The 24924-nt window shown below is 42.2% G+C and overlaps 1 protein-coding gene across 7 annotated transcripts in view; it reads left to right on the top strand.

Annotated features, from left to right (window-relative positions):
• The window catches only part of ST6GALNAC5 (ST6 N-acetylgalactosaminide alpha-2,6-sialyltransferase 5), a 215224-nt gene that overhangs the window by 146711 nt on the left and 43589 nt on the right, over positions 1–24924 (top strand). For 6 of the 7 annotated variants that reach the window (XR_009503643.1, XR_009503648.1, XM_059924639.1 and 3 more), the window contains 2 exons: positions 14185–14594; positions 21455–21562. Coding sequence is in view for 5 of the 7 variants with exons in the window: in XM_059924639.1 (XP_059780622.1) it covers positions 14185–14594; positions 21455–21562 (518 nt within the window). In the remaining 2 variants the exon portion in view is untranslated. Of the gene's footprint in view, positions 1–14184; positions 14595–21454; positions 21563–21927; positions 22300–24924 lie in introns of those variants that run through there. The other variant, XM_059924658.1, reaches the window with a different exon arrangement.

Below are 24924 nucleotides of genomic sequence, written 5' to 3' on the forward strand. Positions count from 1 at the left end.
TAGTCCTTTGCCTACGTAGGCTTCTTTTAGTCTTCCTTTAGGACCCTTCGATCATCTTTTCTTTGCAATCTTTCCACTCAGCTCTTTGCCTGTCCTGTTGGACAAAGCGTGCACACTCTTGGGAGTGAGTTTGACCTCAGTACCAACACATGCTGGGCCTTTGAAACTATGACCTTGAGCAATTTAACCTCAAACCTCTGTTTCCTCATAATATAAACCAAGATGGTAATATATACTTTGCCAGTTTACTTTGGGGTTAACCGATTTAATAATGGTAATACAGAAAGTTTCTCTGTAAAGACTGGTAGCTATTGTTATTGTTCTTTTGGCACTTAAGGGACCTGATTTTTACTGGTATCCTCAATAGAAATAAATATAACCCACAAGACTGCAGGGAGTTGGGATCCAGGTACAGATGGAGGAAGAGCCAGAGTATGGGAGACATTTCCATGGAGTGGATGGCTGAGGCCATGAGTCAAGGTCCTGAAAGTCGTCAGGAGTTATGGATCCACTAATATGCTTGAGCATAGTCTAAAGTAAGATCGAACATAAATAGATGAAGCCAAAAGAGGAGTATCAAGAAAAGACCAGGTAAAAATCTCCCCTATTTCTTTCTTTCTTTCTTTCTTTTTATTTATTTATTTATTTATTTATTTATTTATTTATTTATTTATTTATTTATTTATGGCTACTTTGGGTCTTCATTGCTGAGCGTGGACTTTCTCTAGTTGCAGTGAGCAGGGTCTACTCTTCATTGCGGTGTGCAGGCTTCTCATTGCAGTGGCTTCTCTTGTTACAGAGCATGGGCTCTAGGCGCAGGGGCTTCAGTACTTGTGGCTCGTGGGCTCTAGAGCACAGGCTCAGTAGTTGTGGTGCACGGGCCCAGTTGCTCCGTGGCATGTGGGATCTTCCCGGACCAGGGCTCAAACCCGTGTCCCCTGCATTGGCAGGCGGATTCTTAACCACTGTGCCACCAGGGAAGTCCCTCCCCTATTTCTTATTTTAAAAAAAGCACCTCCCCAAAAGAAACCTTTCTTAACCCTGAAACTCTCTCACGTTATCAAACCTATCTGCCTTCACCAACCCCCAGGCTTCTTGAAGGAGCAGGGACACCGCTGTCTCTTCTTGCCGGGAATCAGCTTCCTTGTACTTTAGGTCTCCTCTCTGAGTCTGAGGGTCACCAGAGGACCGAAGACAGTTGTATACTGGGCAGCCTGCCCAAGAGGTCCCATTACACAGACAGTAGGTGCTTAATAACTATATGGTGAGCAAATGAAATGGGAAAAGAAGAAAATGTGATTTGTCACTAATACAAAGTAAGTCATGCAGCCCAGAGGGTGCATCATATTTAGCAAATTAAAGCAGGGGGCCCAGGGTGTACATCATGTATAATGCCCATCAGTGGTCAGCAACAGAGGAGACTGCCTGCATCAGCAATCCTGTTTCTAGCCTTGTGCTTTATTTATTTAACTAATGGCTGCTTTGCTGGTAGCTCACCATGACACTGTTACTGAGCTTGGCAAAGTGAAAAATTACGATTTTGTTTACTCGTGTGTTCCCAGCTGGGGTGCTGAGTTATCCAGGCTGCTGATGGCCATTCTTTCATTCTCAGAGCCCCTAAAGTATGCAGTTCAATAAACAAACCATCAGCCCAAGAACCAGAGTATCAACACCGACGCAATCTGGCTATTAGCTACCTGGCACTAGTCAATATCCAGAACCCCAAATAATGAGTCATTCTGGAAAATGAATATTTGCACCAAAGTAAATAATCTATTTTGGATAAGTTTGTTCCTTGGTCTACACTTGGGCTTATCAATGGAAATGAAAACCCAAACAGAAAGCCTGGGAGAGGCCTTGGTTCTGGAATGGTCCCCTCGGCTGCATGAACTAGTTTGGTTACTTGTGCAGTAAATATTTAGTGAGTACCTACTATATATTAGGTCTTGGGGATATTTTGGTGACCTAAACTCAACACAGATATAGACTCAATTCTTAAGAACCTTGCCATTTTGTGGGGAGGAGAGACACTGAATCACTGATTACAGATATGATGAGAATTATAAAGGAAAAAACAGGATCCTAAGCTAACCTTAGAGTTTAAGGAAGGTTTCAAGGAAGTGGTACTTTGAACGAGTGATGAAGAATTACAAAAGTCATAAATGGGGAGAGGACACAGGGGAGGGAAACTTTGAATGTTGTTATTATTATCTCATAAAATAACTCTGCCAGGTAGGTTATGAGGGTCCGGGGAAAGCACGTGCAAAGGCCCTGAGGCAAAGTCTTATGAATATTGCCACTTGGGGCTACAAGGAGCTACAGAGTCAAAGTCAGTGTGACTAGAGTGTAGAGAGTCACAAGAGAGTGAGGGGTACAGTAGGACTTGGCAAGGTATCAGGGCCTGGTAAGCCACTGGAAGGATCTTGTCCTCAAAGCAATGGAGGTCATATAGGGACACTAAGCAAAAGCAGGCCTTAATTAGATGTGCATTTTAGAAAGGCCACTCTGCCTGGTGTGGAGAATAGACAGGAATGGGTGTGGTAGGACTGGCTAAGAGGCATGGCAGTGACTGGGCAAAGATCGTGGGTTGAACCAGGGAGGGGTCAAGGAGAAGCCATGTATGGGTGGATAGAAATGATCGAACTCAACAGAGGTGAAGGAGGTTGAGTTCGCAGGCTCAGGGAGTGACTGGACATGAGGGGAGAGGATGAAGCAGGTTATTCAGGAGGCCTCTTTTTTATCTATAATAATCAAGCCATGATAGTAATAATAGTTATTCCTTGCTTAGTGTCTACTATGGCTATTTTACAGAAGAGAAAACAGACTTGAGAGTAGGGAAGCACCTACCAATAAATGACTGAACTGAGATTCGAACCCAAGTCTGACTCAAGACAGTGTTCCGTCTACTTTAATGCTATAAATTTAATTATAGTTTTGTTCAATTAGATTTTTTTTCTCATTTGGTCACCTGAAACCTTGGCTTTTCTCCCTCCATTTAACTAAGCTATTTGTGAAACTCCCGAGTTTTCATAATTATCTTGCCTTTGATCATCAATTATTAGTGTTCTTCGCAGATTCAGGCCATGCTGTATTTACCTTAGGTCACTTTCAAGTGTAGCAGAGGCCAAAGAAGCCAGTTCTGTGGAATCAGGCTTGTCTGGCAGCATTAACTGTCACTTCCTGTAATGAAAATGGAGCTTTTTATTTGTTTTAATGAGCACAGGGGGCCTTTATATCCAATCTCCTCCTAGAGGAAATAATTGTATATGAGTGACCTTTGAAGGAAATCACATCAGGGAGTTATTTGAAAGGCTGTGAGGTGAGTCAGGGTGTAACATCAACCATTGTACCAGCATTTCAGAGAAGAAATGGGCTCTAGAAACAGGCTTGTCTCACTGACAGCCCATCCACACCCCTTCTGGACAGAGAAAAATCATCTACTGCTTGCTGAAAAAGTAAGGTAGTGATGTATTAGGAGATTTCTTTATCTCTTGAGCACCTGTTGTATGCCATGCATACATCATGATCTCTGCCCGCATGGCACTGATGTTTTAGTGGTGGGGACAGACAATAAAGACATTAAAAATGTAAATCATTAGAGATTGTGGAAAGTGCCATGAAGGAAATAAACAGGATCATGATAGGTGATTAATTTGGGTAACTTCCTCATCTGATAAAATTACAACAGTGGTAGAACCTGCCTCTCTCAAGGCTGTTTCAGGATTAAGTTGGATGATGCATGTACTGTGCTTAGAACAGTGCCTTACACATGAGTTGAACATTTTGTCAGTGTTATTAGTGGTTAATATCTTTGTTATATAATAAGTGAGGGAGGCCACCTCCAATTAGAGCAGTCAGGGAGGGCTTCCTGAAGGAGATGGCTTTTAATCTGACACATGAGAGATGAGAAGGGACCAGGCATGTAAATAACAGGGGAAGCAAAGGCCAGAGACAAAAGAAGGACTGTCTGATCTCTCCCAGAAGCAGAAAGGAGCTCGGTGGTCAGTGGGGCTGGAGAATGAGGCAACAAGTTGAGGTCGATGAGGTAAGCAAGACTCCAGCCAAGTAAAGAGTTTGGATTTTATTTTTCTAAAAAGGTGGGAGTAGGTGCTTTATGCTTTAAAATCTCCCTCTGGCAGCTGTGCAGAGAGTGAACTGTAAGGGTGAAAGCTGCAGGACAGAGCCTTGCTGACTGGGGCGCTGGCGGGAGGCTGGAAGGCAGAGAGTAAAGAACTTGTTGGGGGCAGTGTATTGGTTTCCCAGAGCTGCCAAAACAAATTCCCACAAACTGGGTGTCTTAAAACAACAGAGATTTATTCTCTCACAGTTCTGGAGCCCAGAAGTCTGAAATCAAGGTTTTGGCAGGGTCCCGCTCCCTCTCAAAGCTCTAAGAATCCTTCCTCGCATCTTCCAGCTTCTGGTGCTTGCGGGCAATCCTCAGTGTTCTTGGCCAGCAGATGAATCACTGCAGTCTCTGCCTGGTCACCACATAGTGTTCTGCCTGTGTGTCTCTGATCTCTTCTTATAAGGACACCAGTGATTGGACCCACTCTAATCCAGTGTGACCTCATCTTGATTTGCATCTTAAGTACATCCGCAAAAACCCTTTTTTCCAAATAAGGTCACATTCACAGGTACTGGGGTTTAAAACTTCAACATATGTTTTCCGGGGGGACAGAATTCAATCCCCAACAGACAGGAGGGTCCTGACTGGCCACGCCTCTGAGAGGCTGTGCTGAGAGAAGCCCCAGTGGCCCAACTTCTGTGGCAAGAGCAGTCCCCAGACATACACAGGCATCAGCATCTTCCCTGTAGTAGGGGGTTTGGATGCTCTCTAGCTATATTCCTGGTTCCTCCTTCCAAATAAGCAGGCAGGTGGTGCAAAGGCAGGCAGCCCTGCTGAGGGCAGCATGTCAAATAAGGGATGTTCCTTCTTATTCATCTGTCTCCACCATATCACTTCCATTTGTAGGTTCCATCTTAAGTAAGCTATTAATTCATGATTCCTTTTCAGTGAGTGCCCAGTGACTTTGAACAGTCTACGGATATAGGCGAATTTTCGTAGATTTGTGGAGTGAGGAGACCTGGGGTTTTATCCCAGGTGCTGCCCTTAGTGTGTGATCTTGAGCAAATCACATAACCTCATGAGTTCCAGCTTCTTCCTCGATAAAATGAAGGTACTGTCCTGGTCCAGGGGTTCTTAACCTTGAGGATGCATCAGAATCACCTGTGTTGCTAAAGCACAGATTGCTGGTCCTCACCTCAGAGCATCTGATTCAGAAGGTCTAGGGTGGGGCTTGAGAATTTGCATTTCTAGAAAGTTTCTAGACTTTGTTGTTGCTGCTGGTTGAGGAACCATACTCAGAGAACTACTGGGCTACTTAATCTCTGAGATTTCTGCCAGTCGTCTATTCTGTAATTCTAGAAAACTCATTTCAATATAATATGACTAGGTAAATTTTCTAACTTTAATTATCAAAATCTGGCTTTCTTTTCTTTCCCAGCTTTATTGAGGTATAATGGACAAATAATATTGTATATACTTAAAGTATATAATGTGATGATTTGATATACATATACATTGTGAAGTGGTTACCACATCAAATTAATTAACACATCTATCACCTCACATTACCTTTTGCGTGTGTGGGGGGTGTGTATGTGGTGAGAACACTTAAGATTTACTCTCTTAGCAAATTTCAAGTATACAATACTGTATTATTAACTATAGTCACCATGCTGTACATTAGATCCCCAGAACTTATATATTCATCTTATAAATAAAAGTTTGTACCCTTTGACCAACATCTGCCCATTTACCCCACCTCCCAGCCCCTGGCAACTGCCATTATACTCTTTCTTTCTATGGGTTCAACTTTTTTTTCCAGATTCCAAGTATAAGTGAGATCATCTAGTATTCTGTCTGGCTTAATTTACTTAGCATAATGTCCCCTGGGTTCATCCATGTTGTTGTAAATTGCAGAATTTCCTTCTTTTCATAGCTGAATACTACTCCATTGTATGTGGAATACTATTCTTTATTTGTCATTTTTCTTTATCCATTCATCCATCAATGGACACTTACAGAGTTTCCATATCTTGGCTACTGTGAACAATGTGGCAATGAACATTAAAGTGTAGATATCTCTCCAAAAGACTGATTTTGTCTCCTACATATGTATATTCAGAAGTGGGATTGCTGGATCAAATGGTAGTTCTATTTTTATAAAATCTGGTTTAAATATAAACATATGTCCCAGACAATGCTCACCTGATTTTCCACTTTGGATTTACCTCTCCTGACTTAAAGGTGTTGATTAAAAGACCCCTCTTTCTCTCTATTCTCCATGCATGTAGACCGTGCACCCTCCTCTGGCTTGTAGGTCCTGCACATACAAGACTCCTGCAGAAGTCAACAGAATGTTGACTTAGAGTTCAATAGAATCACCTACCCGTGGTAGAACTTATTTGGGGTAGAGATGGGGTGCAATAGATGGAATTAGAAACCTGAAAACTAATGGCATAAATAAGACCATGAAAAGATGCTCAACATCATTAGTCATTAAGAAAATGCAAATCAAGAACACAATGAAAATTCCAATGGCATTTTACACAGAAATAGAGAGAACAATTCTAAGATTTGTATGGATCCACAAAAGACTTCAAATAACCAAAGCAATCTTGAGAAAGAAGCACAAAGTAAAGTCATCACACTCCTTGATTTCAAACTATATTACAAAGCTATAGTGATCAAATAGTATGGTATTGGCATAAAAAGAGACACACAGATCAATGAAACAGACTAGAGAGTCCAGAAATAAACCCATGCATTTATGGTCAATTAATTTAGAGCAAAGGAGCTAAGAATATACAATGGGGAAAGGACAGCCTCCTCAATAAATGGTATTGGGAAAACTCAACAGCCACATGCAAGAGAAAGAAACTGGACAACCCTCTTCACCATACACAAAATTAACTCAAAATGATTAAAGATTTGAACATAAAACCTGAAACCATAAAACTCCTAGAAGAAAACAGAGGTGGTAAGCTACTTGTCATAGGTCTTGGTGATGATGTTTTTTGAATCTGACACCAAAAGCAAAAGAAACAAAAGCAAAAATAAACAAGTGGGACTCCATCAAACTAAAAAGCTTCTGCACAGCAAAAGAAACCGTGAACAAGGTGAAAAGGCAACCTACTGAATGGGAGAAAATATTGCAAATCATATATCAGATAAGGGGTTAATATCCAGAGTATATAAAGAACTCATACAACTCAATAGCAAAAAACAAACAGACAAACAATCCAGTTTAAAAATGGGCAGAGGTCATTATGCTGTACACCTTAAACTTATACAGTGCTATATGTCAATTATATCTCAGTAAAACTGGAAGAAAAAATGTGCAGAGGATCTGAATAGACATTTCTCTAGAGAAGACATACAGATGGCCAACAGGTACATGAAAAGGTGCTCAACATCACTGATCATCAGGGAAATGCAAAACGAAACCACAATGAGATAACACCTTATACCTGTAAGAATGGCTGTTATCAATAAGACGAGAAATAACAAGTGTTGGTAAGGATGTACATCTTTTCAGGATGACAGGAATGTTCTTAAATTAGATCATGGTGATGGTCACACAACTCTGTAAATATTCTAAAAATCATTGAATTTACATTTAAAATGAGTGAATTTTATGGTATGTAAATTATATATCAATAAAGGTGTCAAAAGACATTTGAAAAATAGAATGCATGTAAAAAAAAATAGAATGCAATTCCATTAAAAATTTTTAAAAACTAATGGGATTTCCTGGACTTCTCTTTGAAGGTCACCTAGTGCTGAAGGTGGTTATGACATATGCAGGAGAATTCAAATACTGTGCTTTAGAATATATCAACCTACTCACCCAGACAAAAAAATATCAGGGACTGGTTACTAGTAGAATGGTGACACAAATACAGTAAGTACATTTCTTTCATACTCTTGATGTGCCGGGCACTGTGGTAGGTGCTACATGGTTTATCCTTCAGTCATTCATTCAAAAATATTTGTTGAACTTTTTCTTTATTCTTGGTACTGTTCTTGGGGCTGAAGACACAGTGTGAACAAGACAAAGCTCCACCTTTCCTGGAGCTTACATTCTAGTAAGGGAGAAAGGCATAAACATGTAAACACACAAGCCATAATTAAGATTATTTTAGGTAGTGATGCTTGAGTTTAAAAATAAGCCTGGATAAGGAATTCTTTGGCAGTCCAGTGGTTAGGACTTGGCACTTTCACTGTAGGGGCCCGTGTTCAATCCCTGGCTGGGGAGCTAACTAAGATCCCGCATGCTGCATGGTGCAACCAAAAAAAAAAGATAAAAAAAAATAAACCTGGAAAATGGAGAGAGTGACAGAAGATGGCAAAGGAGGGCAGTGGAAATATTAAGGGATCAGGGAAGGTCTCTCTGGGGAGGTGGTTTGAGGTAACACCTGAAGAATGTGAAGGTGTCATCATGCAAAGATCAGGAGAAGAGCGTCCTGGGTGTGGGAATAATATAAATTATTATATTATATAATATAAATCACATCAGACAACAGGAAATGGAGATATGGCAGTGTAATTAACAGAAAGAAGAAAAAAGTAGAGGCATCACATGCCCTGATTTTAAACTATATTGCAAAGCTATAGTAATCAAACAGTATGGTATTGGCATCATCTTGTACAGAACTCTCTGGTAATTACATATTAAAGGTCACCCCAGGAGCTTTGTGGAGACAGGAATATAGAGGAGGGATGGAATGAGGGAAGTAAAGAGTTACGAGTGTGCAGCAGGAGCTAAAGAGAGATGATGGTGGCTTTGATGAAGGGGGTTGGCAGCAGGGATGGTGAGAAGAGCTAGGATTTGGGACATCTATAGGAGGAGAGATCCAATAGGACTGGATGCGTTGTAGGGGGCGGAGAAAGAGGTGTCAAGAACAATCCTTGAATTTTGTCTTGAGCGGCTGGGTGGAAGGCACACCATTAATTGAAAAGGCAAACGTTCTCTTTGAGACTGACTTTACTATATCCAGATCACAGATGAAGAAACTGGGGCTCAGAGGAGCTAAGCCAGTTTGCCCCAAATTATCCACCTAAGGAGTGGAAGAAGCAAGTTCGAAGCCAGTGACTCCAAAGGCCATATTTTAAACACTGCTCAGTACTTCCTCCTACCCAAGGAGTTCCTTCATCCTTAGCCAGCCAGTGGATGGAAATCATGGAAAGTGGTGCTGGTGGAGAGAAGAGGACTTCTTGGCTGATGGGCGGGCTTTCATTGAACAAGAGGGAGAGGAGCAACTTGGAAGAGTAACATTTTTCCAGTGAATCATGTTAAATAACCAGAGCGGCTTATACCCAGTGTCAGGGTAAAAGGAGATTGACAGGTAATAAAAGCCCAGTAATTACAGGAAAATATCAGATTGGAAAGTGCAGAGATTCTTGAAACCTGTGAAGCCATTTAATCCATCTTATGTTTGCTCCAGACCAACAGTCAGCTCCCAGAGCAAGACTGGTCTCATTACCAAACTAATGGACATTATGTTCTGAGGTGGCTTTCTCTCTGCCAAATAAATCAGAATTTTTTACAGTGAAGCCTGAGATTGCCGTGCTGCAAATGTTTGCAAGGACGTCACTGAGTGTTTTAGGTGTCAAGTTAAATTTGACTTGGCCCGCTCTGTTCTTTTAAGAAAGGCTCAGGAGGCATCAGCTGGGTCACAGGGAGAATGCCTTCTGCACTTGCTCTTCCGGGCTGTGACAGAAATCAAACCTGGATCCCCTGAGCGTGCTTTCTCAAGCAGGAATTGCTCCTGTCGCCGTGGCCCAAAGGAGCAAGTTGTGATGAAAGTTGTCATTCTCCCCTGTTCCCTGATCGTGGGGTTTTTTTCCCAGGAGTCGGGGGTGGAGAGAGAAGTTCATTCACACCTTCTAAAATATTCTAAATATCCCAAATATTCTAAAATATTCTAAGACATTCATGAGCCCCCAGTGAGTTGCAGCCACTGTCCTAGGAAATGGGATGATGACAAATCCTTACATGATATCAAAAAGCAAAAGTGACAGCAAAAATAAAATGGTAAGCATTGTGTGTGCCCGTGTGTGTGTGTGTGCCCGTGTGTGTGTGCACTCCCTCTAGAAGCCAGCCCGCCTGCCCCCACAGGCTCCTGTGCACCGCACTCCTGGGGCCTGGGCTGCTGCTCTGAGCATCAGTGGCCTGGAGAAGAGGTAACTCCTCCGTGCCTTGTAGATTTTCCTCAGCATTTTTCACTGCACAACAGCTCTAATGACCTTGGCATCAAGCTCTTACTGGGGATTAATAACCAGCTGGGTTTAATGGCCCTTACTGGGTCCTGGGCCATTTTCCCAGTCAGCCATTAATTGCAAGCAGTGCCCTGGGCTCTGGCCACTGTGGCTCCCTGGGCTGAGTGGCCCTGAGGCAAACGGCCCAGCCTCCTTCTCTGCAGACAGGGCTTCCTCTGTGCTCTCCCCTGCTTCTCTCCGTGCTATTAGTACATAGGGCTGCAGGAGAATTGTTGGTTAGGGTGTCACATCATGTCTTCTTTGTATATATGGAGGTTTTCTCAGAGGACTGAGAAGCCTGGAGGTTGGCTTTCATTCACTCACTTATCAACCCATCAATCAATTTAGTATTAATTGAGTGCTGTTCATAGGTCAGGAAGCCAGAGAGATTACCAAGGTTGGAGTGACCTAGCACGAGTGCCCATGTTTCCTACAAAGGGCGGAACCCCTCACCAAATGAGTCTTTAAGGAAAATGTCCCCAAGAATCAGGGAGGCTGAATACTGTGAGAAAGAAGGAGGAGGGAAGGCGTAGGTAGGCAGTGAGTTCACCAGGAGCCACCTCCCCTCTCCTGTCCTCGGTGGAGTTTTATCTCCCTGGCCTGCTGGCAGAGCCCCAAGTTCACATTCCCATGCTCCGCTGGGTGATTCATCAACCCAGCATCTGAGTGTTTAAGGGAAGAACACGTTCAATACTACATCAGGAATCTTAACTCACCAAGGCATGAGTATTTTCACCCATATCATTAAGACACTCAGGGTGATAATGGTACTTCGATGTGGAGGAGCAGGGCTGTCTCAGGGGACGGTAACATCCCAAGAACCTGGGTCCCACAGGTTGTGTAGTCCTTCTGCCTCCCAAGATATCCTCAGTCCCTCTGAATGCAGGAAAGAGACTTCATTTCTGCCTTTGGAAGTGATTCAGCCTTTGGTACATGCTCTTCTCAACTGCAGGAAGTGTAACATTGTTTAGAACAGCCGTTGTCACTTTTTTGGCACCACTTACCGAAAGGCACTTAAGGCATAATTCAGACTTAGATCTTTTTTGCATTGTTTGGTGCATCTGTACAACTCAAAGAGAGAATGCTGGTGCCTGAGGTAATCAATACCTCAGAGCTAAGGCAGGTGGGCAGGACTCATGAGGGAGGGCTTTCTGGGGCTGGGTGGACCCCAGCATGTTCTGGTGTCGCCCAGTAAGCACAGAGGGTCCGTATGGCACAGTCAGGAACCTTGGCCTTCCCTGAAAGGGTGTTCATCTGGCCTCACATGGGCATAGTGGGGAGAGAGAGGGGGGGGGGGGGACAGGGAGAGAGGAGGCCTTGGAATCTCCAGAGGTGTCACAAGTTTCACCCGTCAAGCAGCCTATGCTCTGAGAATCACAGCAGAATAATTAATTATGGGGAAAGAAATGCTGGAACCTTTCTTTAGAATTTTTTGCCCAGTAAAAATGAGCACAATGTCTTGAAATTATAAATCAAACTGGAAAATTCAGGATAATAGTTCTAGGTGAATCTGAGGAGAAAAAGCAGGTTCCAATGGCTTTAGGGGCCAGTGGAATGAAATCTTGCAAAGTGACCTTATTAAGCAAACGGACTGAGTTACACTGTACCTCAGGGGTGTATTAAGTGCTTAATAAGTGTCTGTTAAATGAATGAACGAATGAATATCATCTGGCCACAAGTGTCTAGTTGGCGCTCTCTTTGTTTTACGGGTGAGAAAGTTAAGTACCCAATTTGTGATAAAGTCTGCTTTAGACCCTGGGTCTCCTGACCCTAATCATCATTTAGTCACATGCTATTTGCAGATGCCCCTGTCATCTTTGTAGGAATGTTTTAACATGAGTAGAGGTTTCCCAGGATACAGGACTTTGGATGCTAAAACCCAAACAACCCCTAACAAACCGGGTTCCTCTTCTACCTCTCAATATTCTCCTTAGTAAAACAGGGGTGATGATGTAGTATCTTTCTTATAGGTTTATTTGAAGAATTAATTCAACTATATAAAAAGCTCAGAACAGTGCCTGGCACATAAAGAACATCAGAAATATTAACTAAGTTGACCACTCTTTCCTTTGTGCCCCCAGCCCTGCTGTGCTCTAAACAGCCCCCTTTACTAACAGTGCGGCACAGCCCCGCATTGTGTCACATGTCATTGCACATCTCTGACCTACTGCCCCCCAGTAAAGTATAAACTTTGAGGGGCTCTGTTTTTCCATTCCATTTGCATTCTTGCCGCCCAGCACATGTGTCACCTAAGAGTAACTGGATGTCAAATGAATGATGAGAATTTGCAGTGGTAGAATTGCCATTTCATAAGCCCATGTGACAATTAGCAACCCAGAACGATCAGTACACACTGATGTGATGCGTACCTACCATGTGCTCCACTCTGCCTGAAAAGCCCCAGAGCAGCCGTCACTTAATGAATGACACTGTGCCAGGTCCTATGGTAAGGACTGGGTTCAATCCCATGCAATTGCTACTTTCGCAGGTCAAATATTGGCAATTGTAAATGGCTCAACCTACCACTGTGTACATTTTAATTCTATCGAAGTGGAATGGGGCATTAATTATCCTCAGTTAAAAATGAGAAAACTGAAACTTGCGGAGGTTAGTGACTTGCCAAGGTCCCATAGCTAACAGGTAGTGTAGACAAGCCTGGACCATCCTGTGTGGGTGCCCTTGGCCACTCTGCAGTGAGGGAAGGTGACCGCCCTCGGTGCTCTCTGTCTGGTTCGGAAGACAGAGCTATGGCTTAGGAAACTCCAAGAGTAAATACAAGGCTGTATATACGCAGCACTAAATTGGATCCAGTTTTCTGAGACTGTGCGGGGAGCCAGTGCGTCCAGTTCAAAGTTAACAGGGAGGAAGGGCAGAGGCTCTGGGGAAAATCTAACAGTGCAACTGTCCTTCAGAACATTCTTGATTGTCATTTTTTTGTGCACTTGCTGGCCTGGGCCTCCGGCCCTAATTACATTTTCTTCAAGCAGCAACTGAGAGATATTTCTCATTAAACATGAACAGGGAACTGTTTAATTTGTAAGAATGTAGGTGTTCAGAAAGTACATCACTGGTTCAGGATGTTGAAATGAGCACTGTCATTGGCGTTGTCCCTGGTGGGCACCACAGGGCCAGGGCTTCCACAGGGCGCGAGTACAGTGGATGAGCTTGAGGCTTTCTTTACATTTTTGAAGATGGACTGACTCAATTTCTCTCCCTCTCCCCTTGAAAGGGGAGAAACTATCCTAATTGTCATTTCAAAATTATGGCTTCTGAGGGGTCACAATTTGCATGTCTTTTCTCATGTGATTCTTAGACGATGTCTATTTAGGATAAATATATTTGTACAGCATCCAAGAACACTGATACATGCTTAACTTCCAATAAGGTGAGTTAAGAGCATTAAAACTAGTGTCACAGCAAATTATAGTATAGTCTTTTCTTCAACTTGGGGGTAACTTTGGATTCAGAAAGACCTGGGTTTGAAAGCATGACTTCATTACTTGCTAGTTATGCACCTTTGGGCAATTTTTTTAACATCTCTGAGCCTAGGGTATCATTATTTGTAAAATGGCAGTAACAGCAAGTTTGCTGGGTTGATATGACGATTTGATCTATTAATATCAGTAAAGCCCAGAGCCCAATGGTCAACAGGTCACAGCTGGCTCTCTTTCCCTGTTGTCCAGTACTCCCTGTCACCAGTCTGGAAGAGAATGTAGGGGTGGATGAGGTAATAGCAGAAGGGATGTATTCTGGCATAGGAGGGAGAAGAGCGAAGATAGCAGCCCTCGGAGGCAGGGAAGTGACCTGCCGGTGCCAAGCGAGTGTTGCCGCTGATGGGGTCCTTCTCCCCCTCCTTGCAGCCCCTGAAAATGCACTGCAGGGACTGCGCCCTGGTGACGAGCTCGGGGCATCTGCTGCGTAGCCTGCGAGGCCCCCGGATTGACCAGACCGAGTGCGTCATCCGCATGAACGACGCCCCTACGCGCGGCTACGGGCACGACGTGGGCAATCGCACCAGCCTGAGGGTCATCGCGCATTCCAGCCTCCAGCGAATCCTCCGCAACCGCCACGACCTGCTCAACGTCAGCCAGGGCACCGTGTTCATCTTCTGGGGCCCCAGCAGCTACATGCGGCGCGACGGCAAGGGCCAGGTCTACAACAACCTGCGGCTCCTGAGCCAGGTGCTGCCCCGGCTGAAGGCCTTCATGATCACGCGCCACAAGATGCTGCAGTTTGACGAGCTCTTCAAGCGCGAGACCGGCAAAGACAGGTACAGAGGCGCTGGCAGGGGGTGGCCGGGGTCCAGGGGAGGGTGAGGAAATGTCCTTGCTGGCTGATTCAACAAAAGCAAAGCTTTTTTTTTTTTTTATGCTTATGTCAGATAAGCTCATCTCCTTAAGCTTCTTTTTCTTTAATTTAATTTTTAACGATTTTTAAAATTGAAGTATAGATAATTTACAGTGTTGTGTTAGTTTCAGGTGTATAGCAAAATGATTCAGTTATAGACATATAATTTTTATATATATTATATATACACATGCATATATAATATACATATTCTTTTTCAGATTCTTTTCTACTATAGGTTATTACAAGATATTTAATATAGTTCCCTGAGCTCTACACTAGGTCCTTGTTATTTATCTATTTTATATATACTAGTAGTTAATTCCAAACTCCTAATTTATCTCTTTCCCCCGCTATCCCCTTTGGTAACCGTAAGTTTGTTTTCTAAGTCTGTAAGTCTGTTTCTGCTTTATAAATAAGTTCATTCATATTATTTTTTTAGATTCCACATATATGTGATATCATATGGTATTTGTCTTTCTCTGACTTACTTCACTTGATATGATAGTCTCTAGGTCCATCCGTGTTGCTGCAAATGGCATTACTTTATTTCTAAAAGCTTTGCTAAGCGCTTTTTGTTGTGACCACACGACTCATGCCATCTACAGAGCTCATCGGTAGGGTCCTCCTGGAGACTGGACTGCTGAAGCTGAATTTATAGGGCAAAGTGAAAGGAAGCACTGAGACATTTATATAGATAATTCAGGGCCAAATCCCTACTTTGGAGGGTGAGGCAACACTGCCCCTGGCTTACACTGGTAGTAAGTGCGAGATAATAGGTTTATTGCATTTTATTTTACTTGTGTGAACACTAACCAAAAAGAAGTGTATAGGGTTATTTTTCTCTTTCAAAGGCAAATATTTATTCAGTCAACATATATTTACTGAGTACCTACTACTTCACTGCACCTGGTACTGGGGATATACACAGTCAGAAATAAGGCAGATCTAGACCCTGCCCTCCCAGAATATAGTCTTAACAGGGCCACCAGATATTCACCAAGTAGTGGCCAGTGTGCTAGGTCATGTGAGGGGAAGAAAACGGTGCTATGACCAGTGGGACAGAGAGACCTGCCGTAGTCTAGGACAAGGCTTACCAAACTGTTGCTTACAGTTCAGTAATGGAACATGAAATGTATGTATTGAGTCATTGCAAGATTTTTTTTAATGTAATGGAAAGAATGGAATAAAACAGACAATATCAGCATTCATCTCCTATAGTAAGTAAGGCAAAGTATTATTTCATGGGATAAAATTTGTTTCGGTTTTATACATAGAAATATACATATACAGGGTCTTCTTTTGAAGTGATAAAATTGCCCTGGAATTAGATAGGGATGATGATAGCACAATTCTGTGAATATATTAAAAAAACACTAAATTACACACTTTAGAAAACTAAAATGAAATGAAAACCACGTACAATACATGTGAGCATATATGCTCAATCATGAGGTAAAATGTATTTCTGACTATAGGTCAAAATCTTTTGAAAAGCACTGGTCTAGAAGATGAGGGTGTGATGGAAAGACTTTCTCCAAAAGGTGTATTTAAGCTGAGACGTAGGCCAATAAGTATTTATCCAGGTAAAGAAGAACCTGAGAAGGGCAGAGAGAAACATCCTTATGGGTATAAGGGCTCGGAGGTGAGAAGACTTACAGGGGGTTGGAGAAGAGTCCCTGTGGCTGCAACAGGGGTGCTGGCGGGGAGTAGCCAGAGAGGAAGCAGAGATAAAGGGTGAGGAGCTGGCCAAATCTAGGTGAAGAAAAGGACAGCTATAGGTATTGAAAGGAGCAGTGTGGTGTAGTCCAAACACACAGCTCTGGGTTAGAATTCTTTGCCCCTCACTAGTTATATGGCCTTGGACAAGATATCTAACATTTCAGTGACCTCACATGTGAAAAGGGCATAGTGACTAGGCCTCGTAGGACCAGTCTAATAATTAAATTTCCTCATTTTCTTAATTCTAAAACACGTATGTTTATAACTAATACACATTTAATGATGTAATTTACCCCCTCCCTTAAAAAAACTGTTCCTGCATCAATTTCTTATCTTAAAACTAAAGAGATATGACAAGTAAAGAATGTGAAGTACTAAATCCTTTTGGCTAGCTTCGGCAGCTCATTATGAAGAACAGAGTCTTAAAGAAAGACCAAAGCCCATCATTCCCAAATTCTTTGCAGGGAAGAGCTTTCTCTTTAAATCCTTAAAACCTTGTGACCATTTGAGGGCTGGTCCAGGCAAAAGTGGGCATGGCATCTGATGGAGTGAGGAGAGGTGGACCTGGCCACTGGCACTGTGGCCTCCTTCCCTGGAAGCCCAGGTGACTCCATGGTTAGCCCAGCCAGTAGATCACATGGGGGATCCTGGTCGTCATCACACGCTGTCATGAAATCCAGTCACTTACTGTCCTTTAAAAACCACAAATAAGAGACTGTTGCTCACTTGAATGAGTTATTTAACCAAGAGAGCACTTTATAAGAGAAGGAGAATAAGGGAAGTTATTTACAGTTTCATTTTTTCTGGTTGGAAAATTCAAAATAAGTAGAAAGACTCTCTTCAATAGAAAACACTGCTCTCTTTTGAGTTTAATGGTTGTTTGCTAAATTTAAGTATTCCTGAAACACTGCTGCAGTGTTAGCTATTTAGGATACTTACACATTGCTCTGGATCTTCTTAAGGGATTAAGTTGAAAACTTGGAGACTAGTCTTTACATCCTTACATCTTTAGGAAACAATCTCACATCAAGACATAACCCACTCACTAAATTCATTAAATTCTGACCAGTGAAAACCTTTTGCTCAACAAGCCTGTGTCCTTAGTGAGCCCAGATGGTAAGAGACAGATAAAATTTCATGGACTGGCTACCAGGCTTCTCATCCATCTACTAGGATCCACGCAGTCCCCACACAGGGAATCACACTGATGGATTTGTAGGATGCCAAAGTACACTGTCCACTTTTAGAATCTTTGTGCCTCTTACCTTTAAGAAACTGTCTTAAAGAAGCTAATATTGTATTGACTCAATATTCTCATGTGTGCATATTCTTAATCTTCAGTCTACTCCAAGCTAAAGAACAAAGCCAGAAACAGCCCTTCAGAACAAAACTATTTCTATAAACTAAAACACAAAACACTTAGGGTCTAACAGTATTGCCTCTGTGTATGTTTTTCTTGAAACCTAACAAAACAGTGGTATGGATTAAAGATACACAAAGTATGGAATATCTAATTTTGCAATCTCATAATCAGGACATTCATTTCAGGCTAATATTTTAAAGAAATGAGGTAATTCAATAGATTTTGATTTATGGAAATTTCACCCTACTTAAAAGTGGAGAAAAAAATGGCTCAGGAACAATCTGCAATTAAGAAGCATGACAAATGACATAGATGGCCAAGTGGTATTCTTTGATATTTGAAAGTAACTGTACTTGAAAATAACTTTATAATTGAATAGGGTACATTAGGAAAATATGATTCAGAACCAATATTATAGTAATTAGATAAAAGAAGTATAAATGAAATAACTGCAGGAAGAATGTTTCCATAGAGATTATAAATGAGATTCTGGTGGAGCAGAAAGGCCTTTAATTGTAATTTAGTGTGTACTATAGCATTATCAGCTCAGTGTGTTACTTCATCATATAAAAGAATATCTGATAATTTTCCCTAATAAGCACACGACAGCTCTTCATATTCCTTCATTACAGCTGATTAAGCATAAAAACACTAGATATTCCTTTGTTGGAAAAAGAGTTCGAATCTTTTTAGAAAGACAGCACAAAGCAGTTGCATTTCTATAGCATGTGATCCCAAAAGACTATTATTTTGCAAGTCCGGGGAATTTTAAGTGGCACTTTAAAGAAATGTTCACCTTAGTTTCTTTCGTCCTCCACTTTTTACTCTCCCCATTTTTACCCATTAAATCTTTTTCTGTAGAGTCACATCCCCCTATATTTCAGGCTGTGGCTTGTGATTTCTACTACATCACACAAAAGAAAGCCAAAGTTGTAGGGAAGTTTCTGCCCCTGGGAAAAGCCCTCTTAGTGTTTCCTACAACTCGAAAGCATAGGGACATGAGTGTGATTCCTGGATCGGGAATCTGGGGGTATAAGTAAGCTGTCATTCTCCTCCTGGGCACCACATCATTCCGGTTATTCACTCTCCCAGTTTAAGCCTAGAACAACCTACCATCTCAAGGTCACAGCCTTGGTGAAGACATGGTCTAACTTGAGGCAAGGCACTGCCTTCTCTTCCCCTCCCCCATTCAGTCAGCTCTGCTCTGTCCCACCTCCTTCAGTCCCAAAGGTCTTACAAATTTATAGCCCTGGTGAAAAACAAGGGGGATTGTTAATACCTATGTAGGCTGGAGGCTCCAGAATTTTCTAATTACAGTAAGTCCCCTGCATATGAACAAGTTCCGTTTTGAGAGTGTGTTCATAAGTCCAATTTGTTCGTAAGTCCAACAAAGTTAGCCTAGGTACCCAACTAACACAATCGGCTATATAGTGCTGTACTCTAATAGATTTATAATACTTTTCACACAAATAATACATAAAAAAACAAACACAAAAAATAAAGTTTTTAATCTTACAGTGCCGTACCTTGAAAAGTACAGTAGTACAGTACAACAGCTGGTATACAGGAGCTGGCATCGAGTGAACATGCAAGAAGACTTACTGACTGGAGGAGGGAGAGGAGGTGGGAGATGGTAGAGCTGAAGGATCGTCAGCAATAGGAGACAGAGGGCAAGCTGCAATTTCACTCACGCCTGATGTTGATGGCACAAGTTCCATTCCCTTGCTGGATTCAATTCTATCTACCCTCTTGAAAAAAGGATCCAGTGATGTCTGGGTAGTAGCTCTTTTTTCCTCATCATAGATGACATCCTGGGCTTGTAATAAAGATACTGTACTACTGTACTCTATACAGTACTGTACAGTAAAGCACACGAAAGAACAACCACTTGTAGAGGATGCACGCATGTGACTTTGTATGCCAGACACGTGAACTAACTTATGTGATTGGACATGCAAACGCACGTTCACATCTTTGAAAGTTCGCAACTTGAAAGTTCGTATGTAAGGGACTTACTGTACTGCCCTGACTACTGATGATGGCTCCTACACAAGAGCCAGTAGCAGTGTTGGAAGGATATCAGTTGTTTTGTGTCTGCTAAAAAGCACTGGGAGTAATGGTTGAATTATTTATTTCATTTGCTCCAACCTAGCAACCAAGAGGGGAGGAAGGGATCTTGATGTATCAACACACCAGACTAGATAACTTTTTATGATGTTCTCTCCTTTAGTCCTCAAAATAGCACAAGAAGATAGAGCTTCCCATGCTTGCTTTCTAAATAAGAAATCAAGGTTCAAAGAACAGCAATAACCTGCCTCAGGTCATTTTGCTGGTGAATAATAGAAACTAGTAAGATACAAATCCATGCTATTTCCATCTTGAGAATTTTTTAAATGTACTTCCTGGGATATTACTGGATCCAGATACAATGGAATGGAAAATAAAAATGAGTAAAGGAATTAAGAACTAGAAAGTTGAAGCCACGAACTCAGGAATGACTAAATTACCCATTCCTGTCAGGTATGTGACAAAACAAAAGACATCTTAAAATGCCTTTTTTGGTTGTTATTCCTTATGTGAAATGGAAATAATGCAAACTGCTTAACAAAAACTCTTCCTTTTCAAAGAGGGGTGCTATGCAGTGCAAGTAGAAAAGCTTTCCTGTGACTCTTTTATTCACATCACATACGGTGCTATGGCTGGGCAAAGTCAGACAGTCTGACCTTGGGGATAAGGTGTTTGAAACTGGCTAATGAGGCATGCCACAAGCACTGAAAAAAAAAAGTAAATGCAGCAACCCCCGAAGAATTGAAATTAATATCCACAGCAGCATAGCTTGGTGGACTGAGTCATCCTCACAAGTCAAATTAGACCTTGATGTTGTGTCTCCACGATTACCCTTAGACTTGGTGTGTGGTTAGGGCTCAATACAGATGTTTGAATGGGCAAATGAATGAATGTTGGAACCCACCGATTTATTCCTTAAATTCTGTCCATTTTTGGTCTTTTAATAAAAATTTTCACAGGGCTCGGACTGTTCTGAGGTAAAATGAAGCAAATGCTCAATTAAACGTAAGCATCCCTGTGTCCCTTTTCCTCTCGTCATTAGCCCATTCCCAAATGAATGTACTCCTTCTAAGGAAAGACATTCAATCAAGATGTTGGTGTTAATTAGTCTAGTTGAAGGCAAGCTTCTACCCTAAGATCATTTGGTCGATCAGTTGGTCAATTGATAGATAAAGACAAGTGTGTTTATTCACATTTAATAAGTTCTTCGTTATCCACCCTGCTTGGAGAAAAAAGAATACTTATAGCTAGTCAAGTATTCTAGTTAATAAAGAGTCGACACACGAGGATTGTCATCTTACAAGAAACTGAGTGGTAATAATTCGCACTTAAACATTGAAACATTGATTATCATCTTTGACTATGTAGAAGTCCCTTGAGAATCCACCATGATGGAGCATTGACATCATTTATCATATTATCATGGAATATGGTGGTATTAGTAACAGATTTCTATCTGCTAAAGTTCCAGCTTGAGCAGATAGAGAGAGAGAGAGAGAGAGAGAGTTTACCAAATGGAGAGAGAGAGAGTGTGTGTGTTTATAGTCAGCCTTGTTCCAGAAAAGATTTAAGATGGAGTGGGTATAATGATTATTTTACCAGCTTGCAGACTTAACTGCTGTTCCTTCCAGGAAGATCTCCAACACTTGGCTCAGCACTGGCTGGTTCACAATGACCATTGCCCTGGAGCTCTGTGACAGGATCCATGTTTATGGCATGGTGCCCCCAGACTTCTGCAGGTAGGATTTATTCTGCAAATGTAATTCATCAGCAGTGTTGTGCAGTGTTTATAAATGTCTGATTCCAACTATCAACCATGAAACATGTCTTCCTGTCTTCTTGAAGCAATTAATTAACATGTCCCAAGTCCTGGTTCTAGAAACAACAAACAGCATTTAATTATGTGATATAAAATATTGAAAGTTTTTGTTTGTACTGCTGGAGAATTAATCCATCTTGTGGGCTTCATTTATCCTCTGAATATTTATCAACCAAAAGTAATGCAGTAATTGGCATAATATTAACAATGAACAAGCATTAAGAAATATTAGTTTTGGGGACTTGCCTGGTGGCGCAGTGGTTAAGAATCCACCTGTCAATGCAGGGGACACGGGTTCAATCCCTGGTCTAGGAAGATCCCACATGCCACGGAGAACTAAGCCTGCGAGCCACAACTACTGAGCTTGAGCTCTAGAGCCTGTGAGCCACAACTACTGAAGCCCGCGTGCCTAGAGCCCGTGCTCCGCAACAAGGGAAGCCACCGCGATGAGAAGCCCGCGCACTGCAATGAAGAGTAGCCCCCGCTCACCACAACTAGAGAAAGCCCGTGCGCAGCAACAAAGACCCAACACAGCCCAAAATAAATAAATTCATTAATTCATTAATTTAAAAAAAAAAGAAATATTAGTTGTATTCTCATTTGAAAGGAATGTGGTAATTTTTAATGAATTAAAGAGGGCAATTTCTTTGACGGTTAGGCCTGTTTTCCAAAATTAAAATATTCCTCTTAGTCTCTTTCCCTTTCCACATCAGTAGCCTCGGTTTGTGTTTCTAAGACCAAAAGCACAGGCATAATTATTTTGATGTATTGCTTTAAAGGGAACACACATACATCTCTGTTGCTACCTTAAGTTACCTCCTGGCATGTGCCCAGGTAGAGTTCGGTGTGTACTAACAGACACACTGAGAAATATCCAGGGCCTGATTTGTGGAAGGCCGATTGAAATTCACCTGTAACCTAAAGGGGTGATGCCAATAAAATCAGAAAGTTTCCTAGTTTTCAGGCATGCCTGCTGACCTGCACATGGCCTCAGTCATGATCTTCAAATGGTAAGATCTGGGGTGGGAGGGCATTTTAAACTTGTTCATTAAAATTTATGCTTGCTTATACTTTCATGTGTTTCAAACCTAAGAACTTCTCAAAGGCCGTGGGCCTTCAGGCAAAATCTACCATTTGGAGGTTTGATGCAAGAATGATGAAGCATACTTAATTGTGCCGTTATCACTTTGCCACTTTTCTCCCACCCTTTTTAACCCAAAGACCACACAGCAGCAGTACTAGTTTGTATGTAAGAGTCAGGTCACAGGGGAGAAGGAAAGGGGTGGACAGAGCAGGCCTTTGAAATCTGCCTGGACTCATGCATCCCCAGGGAAGACATAATGTAGTAAGGAAGGGGGTGGAGTCTGGACCCAGACAGCACAGGTTCAAAGCCCAGCCCTGCCACTTACTAACCTAGTGCGACCTTGAGTAGGTCGCTCATTCTCTCTGTGTCTCAGCTTCCTCGCCATTAGAAGTGGATGTGATGATAATAATAGACTCTGCCTCAGAGGGTTGGAGGTGGATTAAATAAGCGAATACATGTAAAGTGCTTGGAACAGCGCCTAGTACATGGCCAGAGTGAGCCTGGATCCTCAACCAGTTCCTCATCACTTAATGCACTGGCCTTGTTTTCCCCTTTGACAACCTCTGTGCAAAAAAAGTAGGTAAGATGGTGTAAAAAAGCAAACTGCCTCCTCAAACCAACAGGCTAACAAAGGCAGTGGCAGTGGCCCCTTTGGGCATGCAAAGAGCCATCAAAGCTGATGGTTAGACGGCAGATATAATTATGTAATATTGCCATTAGGGCACCGGAGAAAAAGGGCATGAATAAATTGAAATGTTAATGACTTAAAGTGTTCAAGGAAATATTGCACTTATTATGGAAAACAAATGAAAGGCAAGTTAACCTGTCATTTCTCTTACTCAGAGTTAGTTCATCACGGCTTGGTGCACTTAGGATGGGAACAATTTATACAGTGACACTAGCAAAGAAGTCAAGATACTGTCCGTGCGCCGTATGTTGGGAGCCGCTCTGAATTTCTGTTCCTCAGCCACCATCCCACAGGTTCAACAGTTGTTCTCATAAGATGCTTTCGGCAAGAACTCATCAGAAGGATCCCCACCCCCAGTGTCCTATCAGAGAAAGTGAAGAAGTGTGCTGGGTGTCCTCTGGTGCAGAGGGTTAGGCTGGTGACAGCATCCTCTTCAGTCCTGATGCCTGTTTAGGAAGGATAAAAAGGGAAAGAGAGGAGCAGCCCAGACTGATTCCCAGGTGCCTTTCGTCTTCACGTCCAGGACACATGGGCTGAACCACCAGGCACCCAGTTCCTGCCGGTGACCTTGAATCTTGCTGTCCTCATCTGCAAAATGGGCATAAGAAAATAATGATAAAAGCAAACAGGTCATTGTGAGGATTAAATGAGATCATGGCTGTAGAACGTTTGACACAGTGCCCAGCACACAGCTCGTGCTCAGGAAAGATTATTAATAACATTAGTATTACTAATACTTTAATATTATACATAAAATATATAAAATAATTATTAATATTATCCTAAGTCCTTGAGAGTTACCCTGAAAGGTACCAAGAATTTTGGGGGGCGGTTCAAAGAACAGGCCACAGCTCTTGCTTCCTGGAGGCTTACGATAAGCCTTACCCACACAGAAATCTAACAAGCACAGCAAAGCCACTTGGAGTCAAAATGACTCTTGCAAACAGTATCACCACCAGAAAAGGAAAAAGCAACTTATAAGTTAATCCAGCTACTAGTCTGATCATTCCCCCTTTGTCTTGATTTTGAAAGAAGTTAAGAACTCTAAGGGCAGCAGGGTACGTGTGTCATGAGCTGTAGGACTTAGGGAGATAAGATATCACCGGGGCCAAAAGTGGTAGGGAAGCTTTTGTGAGATGACAGACCTCACGCTGGTTGAGTCCACCAGAATATAAACACCTCGAGGGCAGAGACTTTTTTGTGTATTGGGATCACTGTTGGAGCCGTGTTGCACAGGACAGTAGATCGGTACCGTTCTGGCCTATAGCAGATGCTCCATACATACCGAGTGAATGAATGGCCCTGTCCTCTCTCTCGTGCTGTAGTCAAAGGGTGTTTATACGACCAAAAATGAGCCATATTTCTCAAGATCAGAAGCTGTGTGACCTTGAGAAAGTTATTCAACCTCACTGAGCCTTAGTTACCTTGGGCAGGTTACTTAATGACCGTCTCAGAAGCCGTAGTTTCCATGTCTGCAGATGATGATGACATTAGTACTTAGCTCACGGGG

This window comes from Balaenoptera ricei, chromosome 1 (assembly GCF_028023285.1).
Source record: "Balaenoptera ricei isolate mBalRic1 chromosome 1, mBalRic1.hap2, whole genome shotgun sequence".
NCBI classification, from domain to species: Eukaryota; Metazoa; Chordata; class Mammalia; order Artiodactyla; family Balaenopteridae; genus Balaenoptera; species Balaenoptera ricei.